This window comes from Temnothorax curvispinosus, unplaced genomic scaffold (assembly GCF_003070985.1).
Source record: "Temnothorax curvispinosus isolate PA1 unplaced genomic scaffold, ASM307098v1 QBEX01004926.1, whole genome shotgun sequence".
Taxonomy (NCBI): domain Eukaryota; kingdom Metazoa; phylum Arthropoda; class Insecta; order Hymenoptera; family Formicidae; genus Temnothorax; species Temnothorax curvispinosus.
Window position 1 is genome coordinate 285,609 of NW_020214706.1, and position 20,718 is coordinate 306,326.

General features: G+C 35.6%; 1 protein-coding gene across 1 annotated transcript in view; it reads left to right on the forward strand.

Moving 5' to 3' along the window:
- Positions 1–16,923: 16,923 nt before the first annotated feature.
- LOC112454224 (protein madd-4) overlaps positions 16,924–20,718 on the forward strand; it is a 183,309-nt gene continuing 179,514 nt past the window's right edge. Inside the window, 1 exon segment of the mRNA XM_025015491.1 lies at positions 16,924–17,503. Coding sequence (XP_024871259.1) covers positions 17,480–17,503 — 24 coding nt within the window. The 5' untranslated portion in view covers positions 16,924–17,479.

Here is a 20,718-nt window from a genome sequence, read left to right on the forward strand (position 1 = left end):
TAGAAAACGTGTTTTGCATTATTTTGTGTGATAATGAAGCAATTAAACTTCATAGTCAATTTTTATCGATTAATTTAAATAAAAATGCAATCAATTTTAACAAAGCGATACCATTGTATCGTTTTAATTATTCAATTTTATGTAAAATTACAGTATTTCGGACAAATGACGTAACGTCCTATAAACAATTTGGTTATCGCTAGGTGGTGTGCGTTGCCCCATTATATTCATTTTACTATCCCTGTCATTTCGCGAAGTATATATACGCATGAGATGCGTTCGAGTACTATCGAGGTCCAACAATGGTGGTGGACCCATCCTTTCGTTAGACAGAAAGCATCGATTTTACATTCATCGCGTTGTCTGCATCGACGCCGAGTTTTCATCTTAAACTGCAGACGACAGTGAGTTCTTTATTACGGTGAAAGAGAGCGCGAATGTCAACCTGCGAATAAACATGTAAAGAGGATCTTTGGTGTTCCGCTGAAAAACCATGCTCGACAAGCGACGTTACGAGCCCTTCTTGTCGTAGGGCGAAAGGATTTGACAGTCGTTTTGTTCTTCTCTTTTTTTTTGCTATCTGCTTTCCCTGCCTCCCCCCTCTCTCTCTCTTTCTCTCGATCTCGCCTTCTCCCTATCCACAATTCATTTATCTTTTTTTGGGGTATACACTGCAATGGGAGGGAAACTAAGCTTGTAAATCCATTTAGTGCGGTCCTCGGAAAAGAAAAAAAATTCGACTGTCTCTATTTCTATGCTAAGCAGTTAGACGTACTGTGCAAACGTAGTCGCAGTAAATTTTATATCGTGATTATATCCTCAGTTTAGTTTTTGTTTTTTTTTAATCACTTTTTCTTACATCGTCTTATGTTCTTTTTTAGTTTAACTGTATAAAAGACAATTTTAATTAATATATCAGAGATACCTAAAAAGAGATCTTTCTATTAAGATTCCTAATTTAAAAATATCTTTATCGATTTTTACAACTAATAAGTTAATTGAATCTGCGAACTCTATCAGTGGAAGGTAGATCCAATAATGTAAAGACCGAGTGATCACAAAAGTAATAAAATAAAAATTAAGAAGATTTTTGTCTCCTCTCTCTCTCTCTCTCTCTCTCTATTAAATTATTATTATTATTTCTTCAGAAACACATTAATGAGTAATTTTTATTCAATTATTAATGTATAATTAATCATTGATATTGAATATTCTTTTATTAATAAAAGAGGTTACTATATATAAAGTAGAATAAATACTTTAATAATAATATAAGGTATTAATAAAAAGTTTATAAACTTTTTTTTAAATCCATATATAAACTAACTAAAAAATAAATTTTGTGTAAATAAACATATTATATAAAAAATTATATTAATATAATTAAGTACTTAAAAATTATCTTTCTGTAATATTTGTGCGATTAGTTGGCACCTTTCGACGTGTTGTCAAATACTGCGTTATCGTTTTCAACTATTTCGGTGATCTGCGAATGCCCGGATATTGTCGGTTGGCAAGAAAAATCGCCGAAATGCAAACGTGCACGCGAATGCAATCTGCGGAGATTCTTTAATCTCGTCCACCGCATATCTGTGATGGCCGTTCGCGCAGATACCGCGTATCGAGTTCGGTTTCACGCGCTTTAGCGTTTAAATTGCGAAGTCGGCCCCTGCTTTTGATAGTTGTGGGGGGATAAACGGGACGTATATATGCAACGGCATGAGAAAGGGCGAGCGGAAAATAACGGGATGCGATTCCGCGCGTCACGGAGATGACTGGCGTTCATCACAGTGTACACGCAGACCCAAAGACATGCAGTTTTACCCTTCATTTCCCAAATTTCAACCTAATCGATAGAGTTCTACCTTTTCTCCAAAAAGCATCGGAAATAAATTAATTTGTTTCTTAAAAAAGTTTTGGCAGATAAATGTAAAAAATAAATTTTTTTAAATATGAAATGTTAACTTCACATTTTTGTTACATGTGGAAATTGATATAATTTGATTAGATTTCAATCACGATTGAATTATAATATTTTTCGATGGAACATTTAGAGTGCTCTTTGGAAGATACCATTGCAGATTCTCGAAAAAGATCAATCAAAAGCAGCTTATAAATGTATATTAAATGCATTCGAGAGAACTGAAAAATCGCCAGAACTCTTTCGCGGTATTTTTGAAACGCATTTGCATGTTACTACACGCGATCTATCATTGCACCCGGAAAGGTGAGAAGATGTTAAAAAAAGATTGATCGGAAGAGACGATATTTATATATACATATATATCGAAGCCCGCTGAAATCTCGGTCGACAAATTTTACTGTCGGTTTCCTGTCAAGAAAATAAGCTCGCCAGACGAGTTCCAGTCTGTATACTGTTAAAAGCACCACCGATCGATAACGCATGCAGCGCTCGTAATAATAAATTACCTAGACGCGAAGAGCGAAGTAGCGATCTGACTGGATAATGTCAGCGGATTTGAACACGTTAAGATTATCAATGATTTCTCTTCGGTCCTTGCTGCAAGTATATTAATCTCGGTATTAATATCGCGCATGAAACAAAGACACATTTCACGTATGATACTAGTCACTTGTTTTCTAAACGAAAGTTTAGATATTTTACGTATGTATGTATGTACAAAGCCTTTCAATCTTTAGTTATATTGCTATTTTAAATTATTTTACTGCCATTTATGTTTGCTGGATGGTAAATCAATTTTTTAATGGATTATACATTATTATAATGCGTAAATCGATGTTTTTTGCATGTATTTCGAGCTTTTCATTTTTCATGAAAAGGAAAGGCTACGACATGTATTACTTGTCATGCCAGGGTAATTCTTGTAAATATATACAAAAGGAGGGGACAAATCTGAGAATTATCGCGGATAATCCACTAAATGTACTCTCGCACGTAAGCGTTAACGCAGGTAATAAAATGTAAGCAAGGACAAAGAGTAGTGCGAACCCAAGCCCGTAACCGTGAAGGTCAGAATTTCTCCCCCGTAGGGAGATTAACAGGGTGTGCTCTTGTACTGGCGGTTATTATGCTGTGCCGTGCCGCGAAAATTAATTACAAACTCCGTGCCTTGTTCCGCAAGGGCATGGGAAAGCGGTGAGGTGGAAGGTAGAGAAAAAAAAATATTATTGCGCACGAGAAACTCTTTGCATCTGCATATGCGCGCGCATCAGAAACACCGTTGCATTGTCAGCATTGAGGTGTATTTACGGGACGGAGAGGGTTAAGGGCTTTATACCACAACTTTTACAGCCCCATTCTTGGCTATAGCTTATCATTCTCTCGCGCGCTGCGCTGAGATTTCGATGAATAATTTTGCTGACATCCCGGTGGGTTTCACGTGCACATCGTAGTTTACACCATTCGCGATGCAAATAAAAGTTTCAAGTTGCTAAGTTTGCTACTTCCACCATGACTATTTACAGACATTTTGTATTATTAATTTAATTAAGTTCTTGTATTGTGATTATTACGTCAATTATGCACAGAGACAGTATACAGGAGTATAATATTTTCAAGCTAAATTTATTATTGATATATTTACAAAGTGTATTATTAAGGCGTGATTATTAAATAAGAATTTCAAAATTAAATATTTTATTACTTAGTATGGCAACGTTATTATGATCAAGAAACCATCCAGTTTGTAGCGCGCGCGCACAAGAGAGAAAGAGAGAGAGAGAGAGAGAGAGAGAGAGAGAATTGTTTAAAAAAATCAAAAAGAGATCTAAAATCGATTGAAGAATTTCTATCTTGGAATTTATATTAAAAGTTCTTTTTTCAGAGTTCTTATAGAATACTTTTTTTTAAGTATAGGTACTTAAGAATTTTAAATAAAATTAAGATAAAACTGAAGTTTTTATTCAGTTGTTTATTTATAATTTTCTACTTTTTCATGTTTTATTTCTTCAATAATAATTTACTTTATCATACTTTGTATTATTACGTATGAAAAACCGTCGACAATTTTTCTCTTTGACATCTGTAGCTTTTATTGAGGTATATGTGAAGTAATATCTTGGAAGATTATAGTATACTAGCTTTTTCTTTCCCATCGTATATCCTTTCACATCGTAGTGGCGAAGTAGCTGCAGAAAGAATGGTAAATGCGAATGCGTATAGGAACGGAGAGGTTCTGGCAAGAGATGCACTCTTTGTTAAATAGCTTGGCTATTAGGTTGTATTCTGTTCTGAAACAAATCGTGTACGTTTAAGAGATAGATCGCGATTACTCGGCACATTCGCCTGTGCGTTTAACGTCTCATTTAACTCTCAAATGCACCTCGCGGGACTTCGAAAGTAACATCGGTTTGGGAAATAGAGCAGTAATGCGCATGCATTTTTTGTGCATCGATAATCACGACGATCACGACCAATGTATTATAATTTGAAGATATATCGTATTTCTATAATACATAGTCGAGCGTGAATCTCTTGTGAAAGAAATAAAGTTAAATTAATAAACTGAATAATTATCTGATGATGTAAATGCATATGTTTCTTTAAACAAATGAAGTCAATAAGAAATATTTTGCATTCGGTGCTTATTTCTAGATAAAAGTGTTTTTATCCGAATTTGATTGCCTCGTAAGATTTTCGGTGCTCTGGCGTGGAGAATTTTCGACAAATCCGCACACAATGAAGAGAACTCCGTACTTCTAATCAGCCTTGTGATGTTCTCTGTAACTAGATGTTACTAGGCGAGATAACATTGAACGCGCCTTACGAATGACACCCGCGTCGGGCGAAGACGACTGTGGAAGATGTGTAGCATTCCGGAATGTGGGCTGCGCGCTCCTATTCCCAGCGCGTCTCACCTCGGCGCGCTGCGGACGTAATAGAGAGTGGCCAGGCCCGGATGAAGCTGCAGATCGTATTCATTCGTCGTCACTCAGAGGCGAACCAACGGCGGCGATCACGTTTCCCGCAAACCAACCGGCGCGTGAGTAATATCGCACCGAATAATATCGGCTTGGTAAAAACAATGCAACACGACGATCTCGAACGTCAGCGCATAACGGTGAGCGATAATAGCGACACGATGAATGTGATTAATTTCGGAAGGCAATCTTTACCACCCGAGCCAATGACATTGGGGAATCATATGATGGAATTTGTGTTTGCTGTTTGACATTAAAATACATTTCATAATGTTTCTATAAAATATATTAATAAATATTTTTTTTGAATTTACTTGTCAAATTCTCATTATATCAGACGGGTTGAAAATCTCATTGCTTCCACAAAGCAATTTTATATCTTTCTTCACGTTGAGCGCAATATTTTTTTATATTTAAATTATTTATAACAATGTCACAAAAGTGTAATGAAAAATTGTGTTTCTTCTTTTAAACTTAGTAGAGCGTCGAAGTTTGTTATTGTGCATGCGGATAAAATCTTTTCGCAAATTCACGAATATCATAATTCATTATTTTGCCAATTGCAAATTTAATAATGCAATTGTGTTATTATATTCTAAGGGAAGGTTAATTAAAGACGGCATAATTCCAACAAGATTAGGTTTTAAATCGGGAACTTTGATCAGTGTACCCGAGAGTCTTTCTAGCCAAACTTTTCTCGACATTATGAACTATACGATGCCTTTCTTCTTGATGCGCATCGCTACACTGAATGCTCACAAGTCGTTTTTATGATAAGATATCTATATAGATAATAATAATTCAAACCGAAGTCTATTTGCGGTCCGTTCAAGATTTATGCTTCGTCGTACGAAAGATATTTTAGATTTGTCTATTTGGTGATGGTTCCTCGTTTGTCTTCTTTGATGGCTTTTTGTTCTTTAGCTCTTAGTTAGTCGTTGACATCCTTTTGTTTGCTCGTAAACTAACATTCAATATTTACCCCAATAATAATCAACGATGCAGTTAAAAGCAAAGGTTTGTGATTATAAAAAATACATGTTGTATAATATCCTACAATAGTTTTTTAAATTTATTATAAATATTAATATTTAATAAAGAGTTATGTATAGAAAGGCATACAATAAACAGTTTATTACTTAATATTTGTAAAATAATAAAGCTATAAAGTAATAAATTTATTTAAATGAGTAACAAAGTTAAAGTGCGAATTTATTTATTTAAAGTAAACTGTTAAATGTATTCGTTTGAATGTAAATAGGTGCTCTAAATCGCATATTTCAAGATATAATAATAATAATAAATCAGAATTTTACGTATAGTTGATTTTGTTTTAATTACTCGATTGTAAAGAATTTGCATAAAAGAGTTGAAAGAAAAATGAGGAAACGGGGAAATGAATGTAGGAATAAATGTATGTTATAATGCAGATTATATAATATATTACAATCGGACATTGACGTTAAAGCCAGTCTGCTGTGGTTCACGCCGCTAAACCCTTCCGCAGACAAAATTATTCATTAGCCATTTGCATCCTGTGTCGAGAGATAGACTCAATGGCTTATGATAATCCTGTATATATTTTCTCAAACCTGAAACAATCCGTGGTTATACTCTGTAAATATTATTTTTTAATCATTACAAAGGGTTATATATAAAATAACACAGAGTTGTCATTATATAAAGTACCATCAATACACCGTCAAAGTGAAAATATAATATTTAATGTTGACCGAATCTTCGGTATTATTTTGTTCGTGAAAGGTTGATACGTACGTGCGATCGTACAGGTCTCGCGACCATACAGGGCGCGTCCTACAATGTATATTTTTCCAACCGGAAGTAACATTACATCAAAATGTGGGTTACAGTCTCGTAAGTACAGACCATGATGCTCCATAGCCGTATTAGAACGCCCAAGGGCGACTGATGTAGGTATATGGATGCGGGGATGATGGTACGGATCGGAGCTATGGGACTCGCGGATAAAGGGATGGATTGTGAAACGTAAATGTGAGAGTGGGTAGATGGTAGATGGGTATGGGGAGAAGATCACAGGAAAGGGAATGGCGATGGAGGAACGAGTATGGGGTAGCGTATAATATACACACATATATACATGTGTGTGTATATATACATACATACATATGTATATAAACGTGTATGTGTGTATATATATATATATATATATATATATATATATATATATATATATATATATACACACACACATATAATATATATATACGTACAGAACGATAATGTGTTTGTCGCCGGCTGGAGCCACGCTGTCGCTGTGGCATCGATCCACCACTCGCAACGACTTTTTGTCGCGGCTCGCGTACCGAACGAGATCTTTAACCTGAAAGCTGCTACGCTATAACTGGCTTTCGGTTCAGAACGGTGAGAAATCATCTCGCTTAGATCATCCTCCGTTACTTCGGCGAGGCTCGGGGGCAGGCTCGGGGGTAGCTGAATCGTAACGCACGTTTGACGAGTTCAGCGAGGAGGGATGTCGGATAAGTTTTCGATTTTACGATTTAAATTGCCCCGGTGTGTTGGTATCGTATATACTATACGTAAAATACCTGATGAATGTGAAAATAATAATTCATTTCATTTACGATACTATCGTGTTACGATGCATCAATGGTATCGACATAATTATCAGAATAAATAATACCGAAGTAAGGAATTATGTAAACAAAATTCAAGGCGAAATTGATATACAAATACGTTTAATTACGAGTTACACCAATTGCTATGGGATAAAATTGCATTATTACTTATTATGAAATGTATCATTTACAACATTGCAAATATAAAAGATAATCATAGTACATGTTGAAATGATATTAGCATTGCAATATATACGTATTTGCATGATAATAAATCCAAGCTAATGTATTTCCTTTGTATTCATAAAATCTGTAACATAATATGATACACACACATACGCGCTTACGTACGTATAAAGAAATCTGCATATGTAAGATCAGTAAGATAATAGAGAAATGAATTGACACACGATTCGTTTATCTGCTTACGAAAATCGGATTATGCAGGAACATCACCGTTGGTTCCAAAACTCAATTCACTAGGTGCCATGATTGGTTCGTGCTTTGACTTCCGAGTTCACGGGACGCACGAGAGAAGCTAGCTCCGTACAGCGTAATGTAACACGATCCCATTTCTAGTTTATACCCGGGATTAAATGAGCTTTGATGCCTAAAATGCATTTTCAGTCGACATTTATATACTGTGTTACGATTTTCTTTCGGTACATTAACATTCTACAATTAGTCTTTGAAAATCAGCATTTGTCTGCAATTTATTATATTAAAAAGTAGGATAATTTTTTATAAAACAGATAAAAGTAAATTTTTTATATAAAATAATTTTGTATAGAATTATGACATTTATTCGTCGTGAACTGCCATTATAATATATATGTATATATGTGTATGTATATATTGCTTTCATCTTTTAATTCGCGTCTTTTATCTCTTCATGTCGTTCACTGCGGTACTGTGAGTAATAAAATTTCTCGTTGAATCTTGAGTGGTACTCCATTTTCGTGCGGGATAATTTGTCACTCGAAACTTTGCGGGAAAGTTGGAAATTAGTCCAAGGCGACGTAACCTACCATACTTTTCGAAGTTTCCTAGAGATTTTTGTAAGTTTGCTTCATTTTATAACCGAGACACCTTTAGTAAAAATGCAATGTCAGAAGGTATTTAATATACTTATAATAACATCGTGAGTCGTTTAACATATTAAGAACAAATTCTTCAGCGATACGATCACAGCAATGTTTAAATATCTAAAGAAATATTGATATTTAAACATATCTTCGTTTAGAATTATAGATATGTTTATAAACGTTTCGTACAGCTTTGAAAAATCCAGATTTCAGAATTATGAAAATTTGTGATAAACTGATAAACATAAGGAAGATACAATGATTTTAATTCAATGATATATAATGTCTAAGAATGAATACTTATAACTTAAGCAAACATAAGATTTAGACGGCACATAGTAAGCAAATTCGTTCAACGTAAAAAAAATGTAAGACTTGGTTTCAAGCATCTAAGCATCTTGATTAAAGAAACATATGTGCACCTGTACGATTTGACGTTCCGTACATCTGTATTTTACCGTGTCGGTGACGTTATTCGTTTTGGCCGAAAAGCGAAGTTTTCAAGTACTGTCAGTCAAGTGCTTCGCAGTACTGGACACGACCCTCACGAGAGGATGTATAGTCGAAGGAGTGACATCGCGACATCGCCCGCGTTAATTAGCGTGCTTCAATGTCCATGCCCTGAGTGTTCTCGCTCGCGGAGGAGTGTCTAATCGAGAAACGCCGGTAAATGCTTTCGAGAAAAAAACGGATGTCCTTTATTATGGACCGGTTTGCTAACGAGTCCGAGGACAGCAAATCCGAGGTTTGCGCCATAAATACACCGGCGACAGGAATATTCATCTTTCTCTTTATCCAATTTTACTTTACCGATATCGAACATTACGTGCGTCATTCGAGTAGCGCGTCGAATCAAGGTTTCGCTAATTCATTTATAATATAAATACGTATAACTGAGTATATAAATGCGTAGTAATAAATATGATTTTATTTATATTTTATTTGTAATTCAAGACTGTGTGTGTGTATACTGGAATATAAAAATAATGAAATCTTTTTATTGGCGCATTCAAACATTAGCCGTATTCAAGTATTAGCCGTGCATGTCACGAATTAATATGTTTGTAAAGATATAAAATAAATGTGTTCTGTAAATAAATTAGCTATATAGGTTTTGATAAATTTGCAAAATATTTGACAGATCGCTTTAATCGCTACAAGATCAAAATCAGATGCGTACATAGTAAAGTTAATAGGTAACGTCGATCGACGCTATGTAAGACGGTAATTTGAAATTCAGGATTACATTAGTCTACGAGGAAATATTACATAATTAACCCAAGGTATCTTACGCGTTTGATCGCGTGTTACGCGTAGCACTCTCACTTTATTAACCACGAGGCGTATGTTAAATTTAGACTACATATTAGATGCTCTTCGAGGAAAATGCGCTCGGACGAAACTTTGCGAGAAGCAAATTTGTCTTCTTTCTGAGCTAATATTTGACGGTTTGAATGTAACTAACTTTTGTAAAAACGCAAGACCGTTTATGCTACCTTTCATCTTAAGCGAAACGTTTTGTAAACGTCAGAAATGACCCTAGAACCGTTACTATTCGCGGCCTTTTACGTTTCCACGTCCGCGCTATTTTTCCGGTAGAATATAAAAGTGTGTAAAGTGGAGAGACAAAGGTAGTTGCCGTTCCTAACAGAGAAATTGCTTTGAATGCTTTAAAAATCTCGGCTTGTTTTATCTGCAATGTTTTTACATTTTTATTCAGTAACCGATAAAGCGTTAATAATAAAGTTTGCGTAATTATCATCAGAATATTTGCGAATTTAAATGCTGTAGAAATGCCATGCTTTGAATCGTTTAACAAAGGCGTTTTTCGTATACTCGAAAAAAAAATTATTTTCTTGCATTATTCCTTATAAATTTTATAGTTTTTCCAATTGTACATACATTATCAGAAAGAGATGTGAGATTCATATAACTATACATTGATCTTTCCAAGGTCTTAACTGTACGTGAAGCGTAAGGGTTTCTCAAAAGCCTCGTAATCTTCGAATGAGTTCACCGGCGGAAATTCACTTATCCGGACAACCTGTTCGTCTATGAGAAATCTGGCGCGTGCTGTCAGCAAGATACGACGAACAATAGAGCCCCTCTTCGTGTTATCCGACCGCGCGCGGTTATACGTCGCGCGGCCGGGCCGGCGTGCATGAAGCTTCACCTGCCGCGCGACGGGCACACGTGCGCGTCTTGTTGCACACGCTACGGGACACACGTTTGCGCATATAACGCCGCCGTTTATGCCGCGCACGTGTGCGGAACAGCTGCATTTTAAAATCACGGATTTTCGCCGCGCGATTTGTCAGGAAACACGCGCGCGACAAGTTGCCTTACATACGCGCGTCGCCGCGCCGTCGCCGACACGAATCCAAAATTTCTCCATCGGACTCTCGTAAACGTTCCGCCTCCATTGACAGCATCAATTTTATCCCGCGAGGCCAATCAATTCGTCGCATCCACCATTTTACAAAAAAGTGTGCGACTCCGAAACGAACGGAAAGATTCAAATTGTAGATATTTGATGTATTAACTATTTTGACGTGATTCATGCTTTGAATATATTGTGTTCTATCATATATTTAATACTTGATATCTTAAAATATTTAATACTTTTATCTTAAAATTCTCTCTTTTTCTTTCACTTCCTCTCTTCATTAATCTCTGTTCTAAAATCCTCAGACATGCATCTATTTCTGAGAGACGGATATGTCTAATGATTATACGTTTACGTAATTAAAAATTATTTTACTGTAACGTTGTGATATTATAAACATTTATACAGTTTATTTATTACATTGTATATAACTAATTAAAACAGAAAAAATCGCAAAATTTTCTGTTATTACATGTAAAAAAAAAATTATTTTAATTTTGTGGAGGTAATCGAGCTGTGATTTCCATTGAAATTAATAATAGAAAATTCTTTTTTGAATTACATGCGATTAAGACTATAGATGATATTGCGCAAAAATATTAAGTTACTTATAAATATTAGTATAAATATCGCCCAAGCAAAGATTTATACATTATGTATTACTAGTTTTGCATCTCGCTGTAAATACAATTCGTATAAGAATTCTCGCCCGGGCCACTTGACGATTATTGCTTGAAGTTAAAGCTTGTCAGACTTGGCTACATTCTCGAGTGGTTGAACATCCTCTTTAAACCGTAAACTTTTATTTGCGCACAATGTGTGTCAGTGTAAACTCTGAGCGACCCGTGTTTTCTTATAGATCCACTTGGCCGAATACACGCCTAAATAAGAAAGCTGTGCCAAACGCTTGCGCACCTGGTCAAGAGGATAGAATAAAGCAGGACGAATAGGTACTCGAACTCGAATACAGCAAGCTTGGAGGATCGCACTGTCAAATAGAGAGCTCGTTGGTTATATGCGCTTATAAGGTAAGTCCTTGCTATGTGTTTAATGTTCGTATTCAGCAGCAACGCAAAGCGTTGCTGTCCATAGGTTGAAATTTACTCCAAGTGAAAAGCATCTCAGGGTATACTACAATAATATGTAATCTCCTTTAATATATAAAGTGATTTAATTAATATCTTCAAATATTGCAATATATGCAATTTTTGTAAATTCTAAGCCATATTTATACCGATATTTATACCGATTGTTGTTCTAAAAACTAATATCTGATCTGCGTTGGAAAGTAGAAACTATTTTCTGTTATATATTTATAAATTAACTTTGCATATTATTTTTGAATAATTGATAAGATCGACTGTGTGCAGATCACGTACACGGAGTATACCGATATTTTTTAGTGATAAGAACGTCATATCTATTATATTATCCGTACACTCGATATCTCCTTTTACTCTGCAATCGAAGTATTCCGCAGTCTATGACTTAGCCATAAATAAATGGAGGACTCTTTGTCGAACGATTCTGACGTTCTTTGAATGTTTGTCGTCGGGATTTAACACGATTGTCTCGTTTTTCCCATTCTGCTCGCGCACAATGAACGGGTGGGTATACGCCTTCATTCTGATGCTTTTCCGACTTTTTGTTTTCGTAAGGCGCGCTCGTCACCGTAATGCACGAGCCGTTACCGCGAGGCTTTTCATCGAAATAAATATACCGGAAGCAGCGAGACGGTTTTATACGGAATTGGCGGGGGTCCCTACTCAGCTTGTACCCGGCGTTTATCTCACCCCTGTGGTGGAATGGTTCGGGCTGAGTGCCTTAAGGGGCGTCAAAGGCCTTAAAACGTTTCGATTTTCATACGTTTTCTTGCGTACGCGCTTTTAAAAGTCAGGTAGATACGTCTATACGGTTTCTCTCTTTTTTTAGGATTTATTTACCTTTGTTTATAGTGATAACAGAGTATTTTTTGTTTTAACTTATTTACAAGTCTTCAGCTATTTATTGAATTTGTTAAAATACGAATTATAATTATATACTAATTAATATATCCAATATTAAACCTCTTAAGATATCTAGATTTCTAGTCATAACATTCGAAGAGAACATATTTTCGACGACATTCGTACGTTATTTTGTTAGAAATTATGATAAAAGGTGAATCATGTTGTTATATATGCATTAATTCATAATCGATTTATTGAGAAATATCTTTTAATCGTGAAGATCTCTATAAGCTACTTGTATCGAATCCAACCAATTGTTAACACATGCTCACATATGCTTTTACAAAATAGTTACTGAAGGAGTAAGTGTGTATGACGAGTTCTTATACCTTGTATACATATAAAAAAGTAAATTTGCGTAATAAGTCTATTATGATGATTGCATTATGATACAAGATTTATTTCTTATAATTTTTAATGAAATAACGCACAAATGTTAAAAATATGCTTTGTTTGAGTATTATGAATCTAATTATGTAAATTAAGATAATTTTATACATGTGCATGCGTTATAACAATAATATACGGAATATCATAGTTACACAGAATATATTTTTCGTATTTCATACGTACTTATACCTTATACATTTTGTTTTTAAGAAAGAAGTTATATAATCAATTAATGCTTATAATGCTTATTTTAGAGTTCAAAAATTATAATTTCTTTATTTCTTTATAACAAAGTTTATATAACTTTACAAAAACAAATGGGAAGAGAAGAATTTTTTGAAAAAAATACAAAATAAAAATTTTATTGTTGTTATTTAATTCTAGAATCAAAACAAAAAATTGCTTTTATATTTACAGTAGTATTTTACTATTATGTTAGAATATACTGAGAGAGTACAACGTATCTTTACAAAAGATTATTTGCTTTGTAGGATGTACTGATCGAATACATATACACTGATAGATTAGGTGTACACATTCGATGCAACATTTCGATTAACGTTCATCAAACATGCAGCACGTAGCACGCAATGCGATAACAATCCCTTGTGTTGCTCATTTTTGACATGTTGGCAACTTTTCGGATAATTGTTGTCGTTAGTTGCAGTGTGGCGGTGAATTTTCAACGTCGATAAATCCCGTCCCCGTGACACGAATCCATTCGCTATCAAGCTGAGAATAAAATCCTCTCTGAAAATCGGAAATTCGTGTGCTTTGAAGTATCATATTTATTTCGTCGCGCGTGTATTTTCCCTAATACGATAATCAGCTATGCTTATTTTGATCGCGATAAAATTTTTGTGGTGAAATTATTGACTCTCAAGTATAAAATGCAACATTCTTTGTTGAAAGTTGAGAAATTTATACATTTATGGATAATTTATCATAGTTTTCTTTGCCGGATTATTACTGAATGGACGAAATTATCAAAAATCTTGTTTTCGAGTAGGTATTTAAAGACGACCATATGTGATTACATAAACTTTAAATGGTTATGTAAATATGTTTACATTAATGTTATTACTAATCAAAATAATTATTTTAATAAAAGTATATGTGATATTTATATATATTTAATATTATTTAGAAATTATTTTATCGCGAGATAGGCGAACGTTTTATACAATCGTGTGAAAAAATCTAGAATACATAAACATATAAATTCATCGAATAAACTTCATATAAACAATATAAAATTGAATAAACTTTAATGCAAAATATATACAAAATTGATTGGTGCAATTTTGTAGCTAATATAACTCGTTTAGTCTTACTGCAATGTTTCACTAAAATGGCAAGTAAAAAAAGATTTAATATTTATTACATGTTCACCAAATTCAAATTTTTTCAATGTATTGACTATCTCGTTTTCTGATCAACCTGTTTTTATCTACCTGCTAGTGGATAAAATTTCGTGTACAGCAGTTTTATGTTTCAAAACAGGAAAAGGAGGTTAAAGAACCTAGAATATAAAGAGTACATATATGAAATAAAATAACATTATTTGGGATATTTTCCGCTATGGACACTTTATAAAGCTGACGAGGAGCAAACCTGTCGAGGAGCATTTTCAACGTTGTTTAATATTGTTTTTTGTCTCTTTGCATATGTGTTCTCTGTACGTTTATATAACACAAAACAATTTTAAATATATTTTATCAAGAATTTTTAAAAGTAAATAGTATAAGTTTATATACTGTAAGTGGATTACGTAAATTGAGAATACGTACAGATCTATTGCTCGCGAGTATAAAAAAAGCTATTTTGTTTTAATTTAATTTACTTGTGAGAGATATATATAAGTAAATTTCAAGCTAAAACAAGAATTTTATTTTACCTTTTTTTACTTAATTTAACTTTAGACTCTACATCATTCCTCACTTGTACCATTTTTTCTTTAAGCCTCAGGTCTATTTAATAAGAATTAATTACGAGGGAAGATTTGTGTGGTATACATAGCCGCTAAAAACAATCCTCAAGATAAGTTAACCCTCCTCTTGCTGGTTTTGGAATGTACACGCGTACACATAAAGTGGACTTAAAGTCCAACCGCAATGACCACAGGGTGATTTCGCGAACTCGTAACGCGAGCTCTCTGACGTCATAACGCTTCCAATTTTCATTTTCTGTTCTGTTTTACGTATTAGTAACGTATAGCACTCACAATGTCGTCCCAAACATTGTTATATGAGACGAGTTTGGAATATTGCTGCCATGCGCTTTGAGGTTTCATTATTATAAAAGCGAACGGTATAAAAGGCCGTTATTAATTACATACATAGGAATGCGTGTAAAACGAAACATGAAACAGGTATTGATGATGAGCCTTTAAGGCTCATCATTTTTAATCCTTTATATTTGATAATTTATTAGTTTAAATAAAATTTATAACAACAGGGATAAATCTATTAAAAATATATAAAAACATAAGACTTAGTTGGATTTTGTTTGTAACGTCGTATGTCGTAATGAAAAAAGAAACATGATATGATTAGTTAAAAATTTAATATATCAAGACTTGTATCAAGACGTATGCTTAAAAAAATATAAAAGTTTTAAATATATATTTTTCTTAAATAACAAACTTTTGTCATGTCGCTGACGTGATGTCGCACACTTGATATTTAAAATATAAATATAGATTTAGTACAATAAAATATAATATTAATTTTATAAAATCAAAATATAGCAATTATATCATTTTCCTATTTTTATGTGAAAAAATATGGAACTCACCTGATACAATTATAAAAGCCTCAAACACCACGCTTCCAATAGTTGGTTAGACAGCAAAACCATGAAAGAAACATGACACGCAAGTCATGATAGACGTAAATCAAATTACGCGCAGAATGACGGATGGTCCCAGAGTCCTTGCTGCGATTCCCGCAGAGCAGGATACGAAACATTATAACCAGGAAACATCGCTCGCAAAATCTATGCGCGATTATCACTTGGTTCGACGAACAATTATCCTATCTCTTTTCCGCTTCTTGAAGGAAAAGAAAACACCACAAATCAGGATAGTCAAAGGGTAGGTAGTTAAATGCATAAAAAAACAAATTCGACACTTGTTTGATCGTTGCAACTTTGCGGATTATACTTTCTCCCTCAGTCTTCGTCTCGGTCTTCGTCTTTCATCCCCTTCGTACACCGTTCCTCTCTTACTTCTCTTCCTCCTCTTTCCCCTCACGTCTCTTTTGCGTCGTCGCGCGGCCTTACCATCCCTCCGGGCGGCACTTTATTCCACTCTCACCCCAACGTGAAGTGGGTGGTCGCGGGGTCGATGGGTGCACAGAGGCGAGGCGCAGTGGGATGCGGCGGAAGCGTGGGAGTTGAGTGTGGCGTTCTCCACGGGGGTGGCGTGGGTGGTCGAGGTAGGAAGGGAGAATAGGGACGGGAGGGGTAGGCGATCATCTCCCCTCTGCATCCCCCACCTTGTACCACGCCGCACGGGCGCCAACGTCAAGCGCTTTCGAGACTTAAGGCCGACACTCGCGTCGCGCACCTCGGCCCGACGACATCGAACGGTAACGCAGGGACACACGTGTGGTTGAGGTGTTTTGCGGTGTTCAGACATCTCCAGAACGAAGGGATCCCAGTTTTCGTAGATCGCACGGGCTCTCGACAATTGCGATCGAAGCATTTTCGGCGAGATCACGTCTCAACAACGTCGTACCTAATCTGGAGTTTCGTCACGTTCGTCGTTGAACCGCGCATCGCGAATCGTTCGCGGCACGTGCTACGCGCGACAATTGTTATGTGCATATCGCGGCGGGAAGAAGGGTGAAGTGTTGAAATAAATATTCGTAAGTGAGAAAGGTAAAGAATCGTAATTTTCCTCGCGGTAGACGCCTGACAGGTTCCTCGATGCGCCCTTCGTCAGGGGGTGACAGTTGCACGTGGTGGGAACTCGACGATCTCTGACAACAGTCTTGCAGTGAGCACAAGGAGTTGCATACGTCAGTTAACAAGTGAGAAAAGAGGGATCCATCGTTGACGAGTGTTCTCACCAAGGTTGTCAGGACCATGAAGAAATCCTATTTCGTCTTCGTGAGTACTGAATTTTTTATCACGTTACTCAATGCACCCGCATAGATTACGATTGTTTTTCGGTTAGTGACTAAAAGAGACCTGTCTCGGCTACTTGAGCCTCTTTTTCCTTTAAAAAAAATTTTTTTTCCTTTCTCTTCTCTGATCGCCGTCACTTGAGAGATGACGGGAAAACAGGTCGGACCTCCTGGGATACAGACGTATTTTATGCCCATCCCGACTCTTGCTTGTTTCGCGAGGAAGATCAAAGGCCACGAGCATCACTTTAATCTGCCGATGGCCGATGTATCTTTCTCATTTCCCTTTGAGTGGCCGAACTTTTGAATGCGGTCTCTGAGAGCTAGGGAGTCTTCGTGTCCTTTCGCTGCGCGCACCACCCTCGTCCTCTACAGTCCAAGAACGGCAAAATTAACGACGTGGCCACGTGACTCCCTCTCCCTGTCTGAGGGTTGAAGGGGAACGAGGTCAGCCGGTGCACGCGAGTCGACCAATGTCGGTTTCCAGGCTTTTCGGGGCGCCTTGAGATATAGAGCTTTATATTGGTTGCGGTTAATTTTGCGAGATCTATACATTTTGCTTCGTCTGCATGCCTCTAAGACATATATTATCACATCTCGGGGATTTATATGTCATTTACGAGATTTAATCTGGAGAGTGAATTTTTAAGTTTATAATGGCGTGTGTAATTGACATTATACGATCATTTTTCCACCCCAGTTGACTCAGAGCATCAGTTACTTTACATCTATATTATAATTTCGTACTCAACATTGTAAATGTAATATAACACATGTTATTATATTACATTTACATTGTTGAGTGCAAAATTATATATAAGATGCTGTGTCGACTGGGACATTTCTTTTCTCAATAATTTTGGAGATATGAGTTTATATTCGCATTAACTTAAATTTAATAAAAAATAAGGAGATAAACTGCCAAATAAAGATATTAAATAAGTTTTTATTTATTATATCCGTGAATAAGAAATATAATATTGGAATATAATTTATATAGAAGACATTTTGTAATATTTTCTTTAATTATTTAAGTCATAATAATTGCATATGCAATCAATATAATCAAATGCAAATATAATTAAAAGTAGCGCATTTTTTGTTGTACGTGGAAAATAAGAATTATTTTAATACACGAATATTTAACAGGTGAACGTAGTATTATTGATTAAAACATTATACAAGTTGAGGGAACATGTATATAAGTTGTTTCTAACGCGATAGCACTTCTGGTAGAAATCTGTCGAAAGCTATCAAGGCATCGCTGTCAACGGATCTGCTGCTCGACAAAAGACGGCTTTTCCACTATGTTCTACAAATTTTGGGGCATCCTTGTTTGATATAGCAGAAACTTTGTCGAAACTTACGAGCGAGCTGCGTTGCGTACAATACAAACGAGGAGCTTCCGCGCTTCTTCAACAGCGCCTCGAAAGAACTCAGAAGAGAGCGCAGAACTAAAGTAAGGAAAGCAACGGCCATACACTCGGTCGTATTTTTGGCGTTCGCGAGTTTCAGAGCAAGAGGATTTATCGGGGTATGCGATGCACCCATTGTTGGTTCACGGATTTATTCACGGAGCTCGTTAAATGTTTTTGAACGCAACTTCTACTCCGTTTTTTTTAACTATCGATAAACGATATATTATTATTATTTCAATATTATGCAGGTTTTATTATTAATTATCTCAGCATATATTCTTATACATATTGTATCGAAATAAACGAAACAGATTTTAACTGCACATTTGCATGATTAAATCTTGCAGAAAAAACTTCTACGTTTTCAACGATATTCGAAATATTGCTACGAAAAATATATAACGACGACTTTCATCAACGGGAGATTTGACAAATCGCGTAAAGAGAAATCGTGTCTTTTGATCTGAAATTACATTTCCACTTCGTTTTCATTTCCTACGAAAAGAGCAAGTACTTCCCCGCTTTCAAAAGAGTTCACGAACATTCCGTAATACTTGAATATTTTTCCTGCGTCTTCTCGTATCTTTACGAGGGTCTTTCTGGCTCGTACCAAATTTTCTACTCTGTTTCGAGACGCGAGTAAACCGCTGAGGGAATGAAACGGATCTTGTAATCTACGAGGTACAATACTCGAAATCTCTTGTTCTGATCTACTCCCTCTGTCGCCAAGATCGCCTTTTCTCACCTGCCGAGAGAAATAAAAAAACCGAAAGAAGAACGATCGGGCGGTCCTCCGACATGTCTGGAGTTTGCTTTATTACCTGTCGATTATACGCGGCCACCCCCAAGAGTTCTGTTGTCATTCTGGGGCCCATTGTCGGATCTTGCCGCCTGGGACTTGTCGCAGTCTATCTTTCTATGTTTCTGCTCGCCTCTCTGGCTGTATACCTGTAAAGGATCTAGAAAAGACCCATAGCCGGCAAACAATGCTGGCGGGATCAGTACAAGACTATCCACAAATCTTCGTGAGAGATAGTGTTAGAAGGAAATAGGAATTATGTGGGCGCCAACATATCAATAGGCTAATAAGAAAAGATAATTATTAGATGATACATGATTAGAATTAAGATAATTACGTTTGCTAGTGTCATGAATGAACGAATAAAATGAGAAAGAGATGGAAAGTGTTTTTGGCATTCCACTTTTGGAACTATGTCAAACGTTCATAAACTAAATTGCATGCTAAATTAAGCCAATTATTATAAGATAAATTTTAATCTTTTGACAACGCTCTATAAATGGTCTTAAAATCTTTTAATATCTTTTAACATCGTTGGTTCTTGTTCTGAGGAATTTCTCATAAAAGCATTTTATATGGAGCTATTTTGCACAATGCTTTCTCGCAATTAGCAAACTACACTACCGGTACAGGCTTAGGACTTTAATATTTCTGCACGTGGAAACTCGTGTTAGTTCTAGAATTCGTGATTCCGAGGCAAGCAATATACTACGTAAAGGAAAGAGGCGATGAATATAACAAGCTAGGTAATACACGCTTGCGCGATACATTTCCGGTGCATTTAAAATAAAGCGCATTTACGTCTCTGTGCAATATACTTATTATATTAGTTTGCTCTTCAGTATAAAACAGATACTTATATATAGTATAAGACAGAACAGATTTTCGTAAGACAGCTGATACGATAATAATAAGATTAATACTCTTATTTGTAATTTCTATTGTGAAATAGAATTTTAAAAGCAGAAAAATTCTAATAAC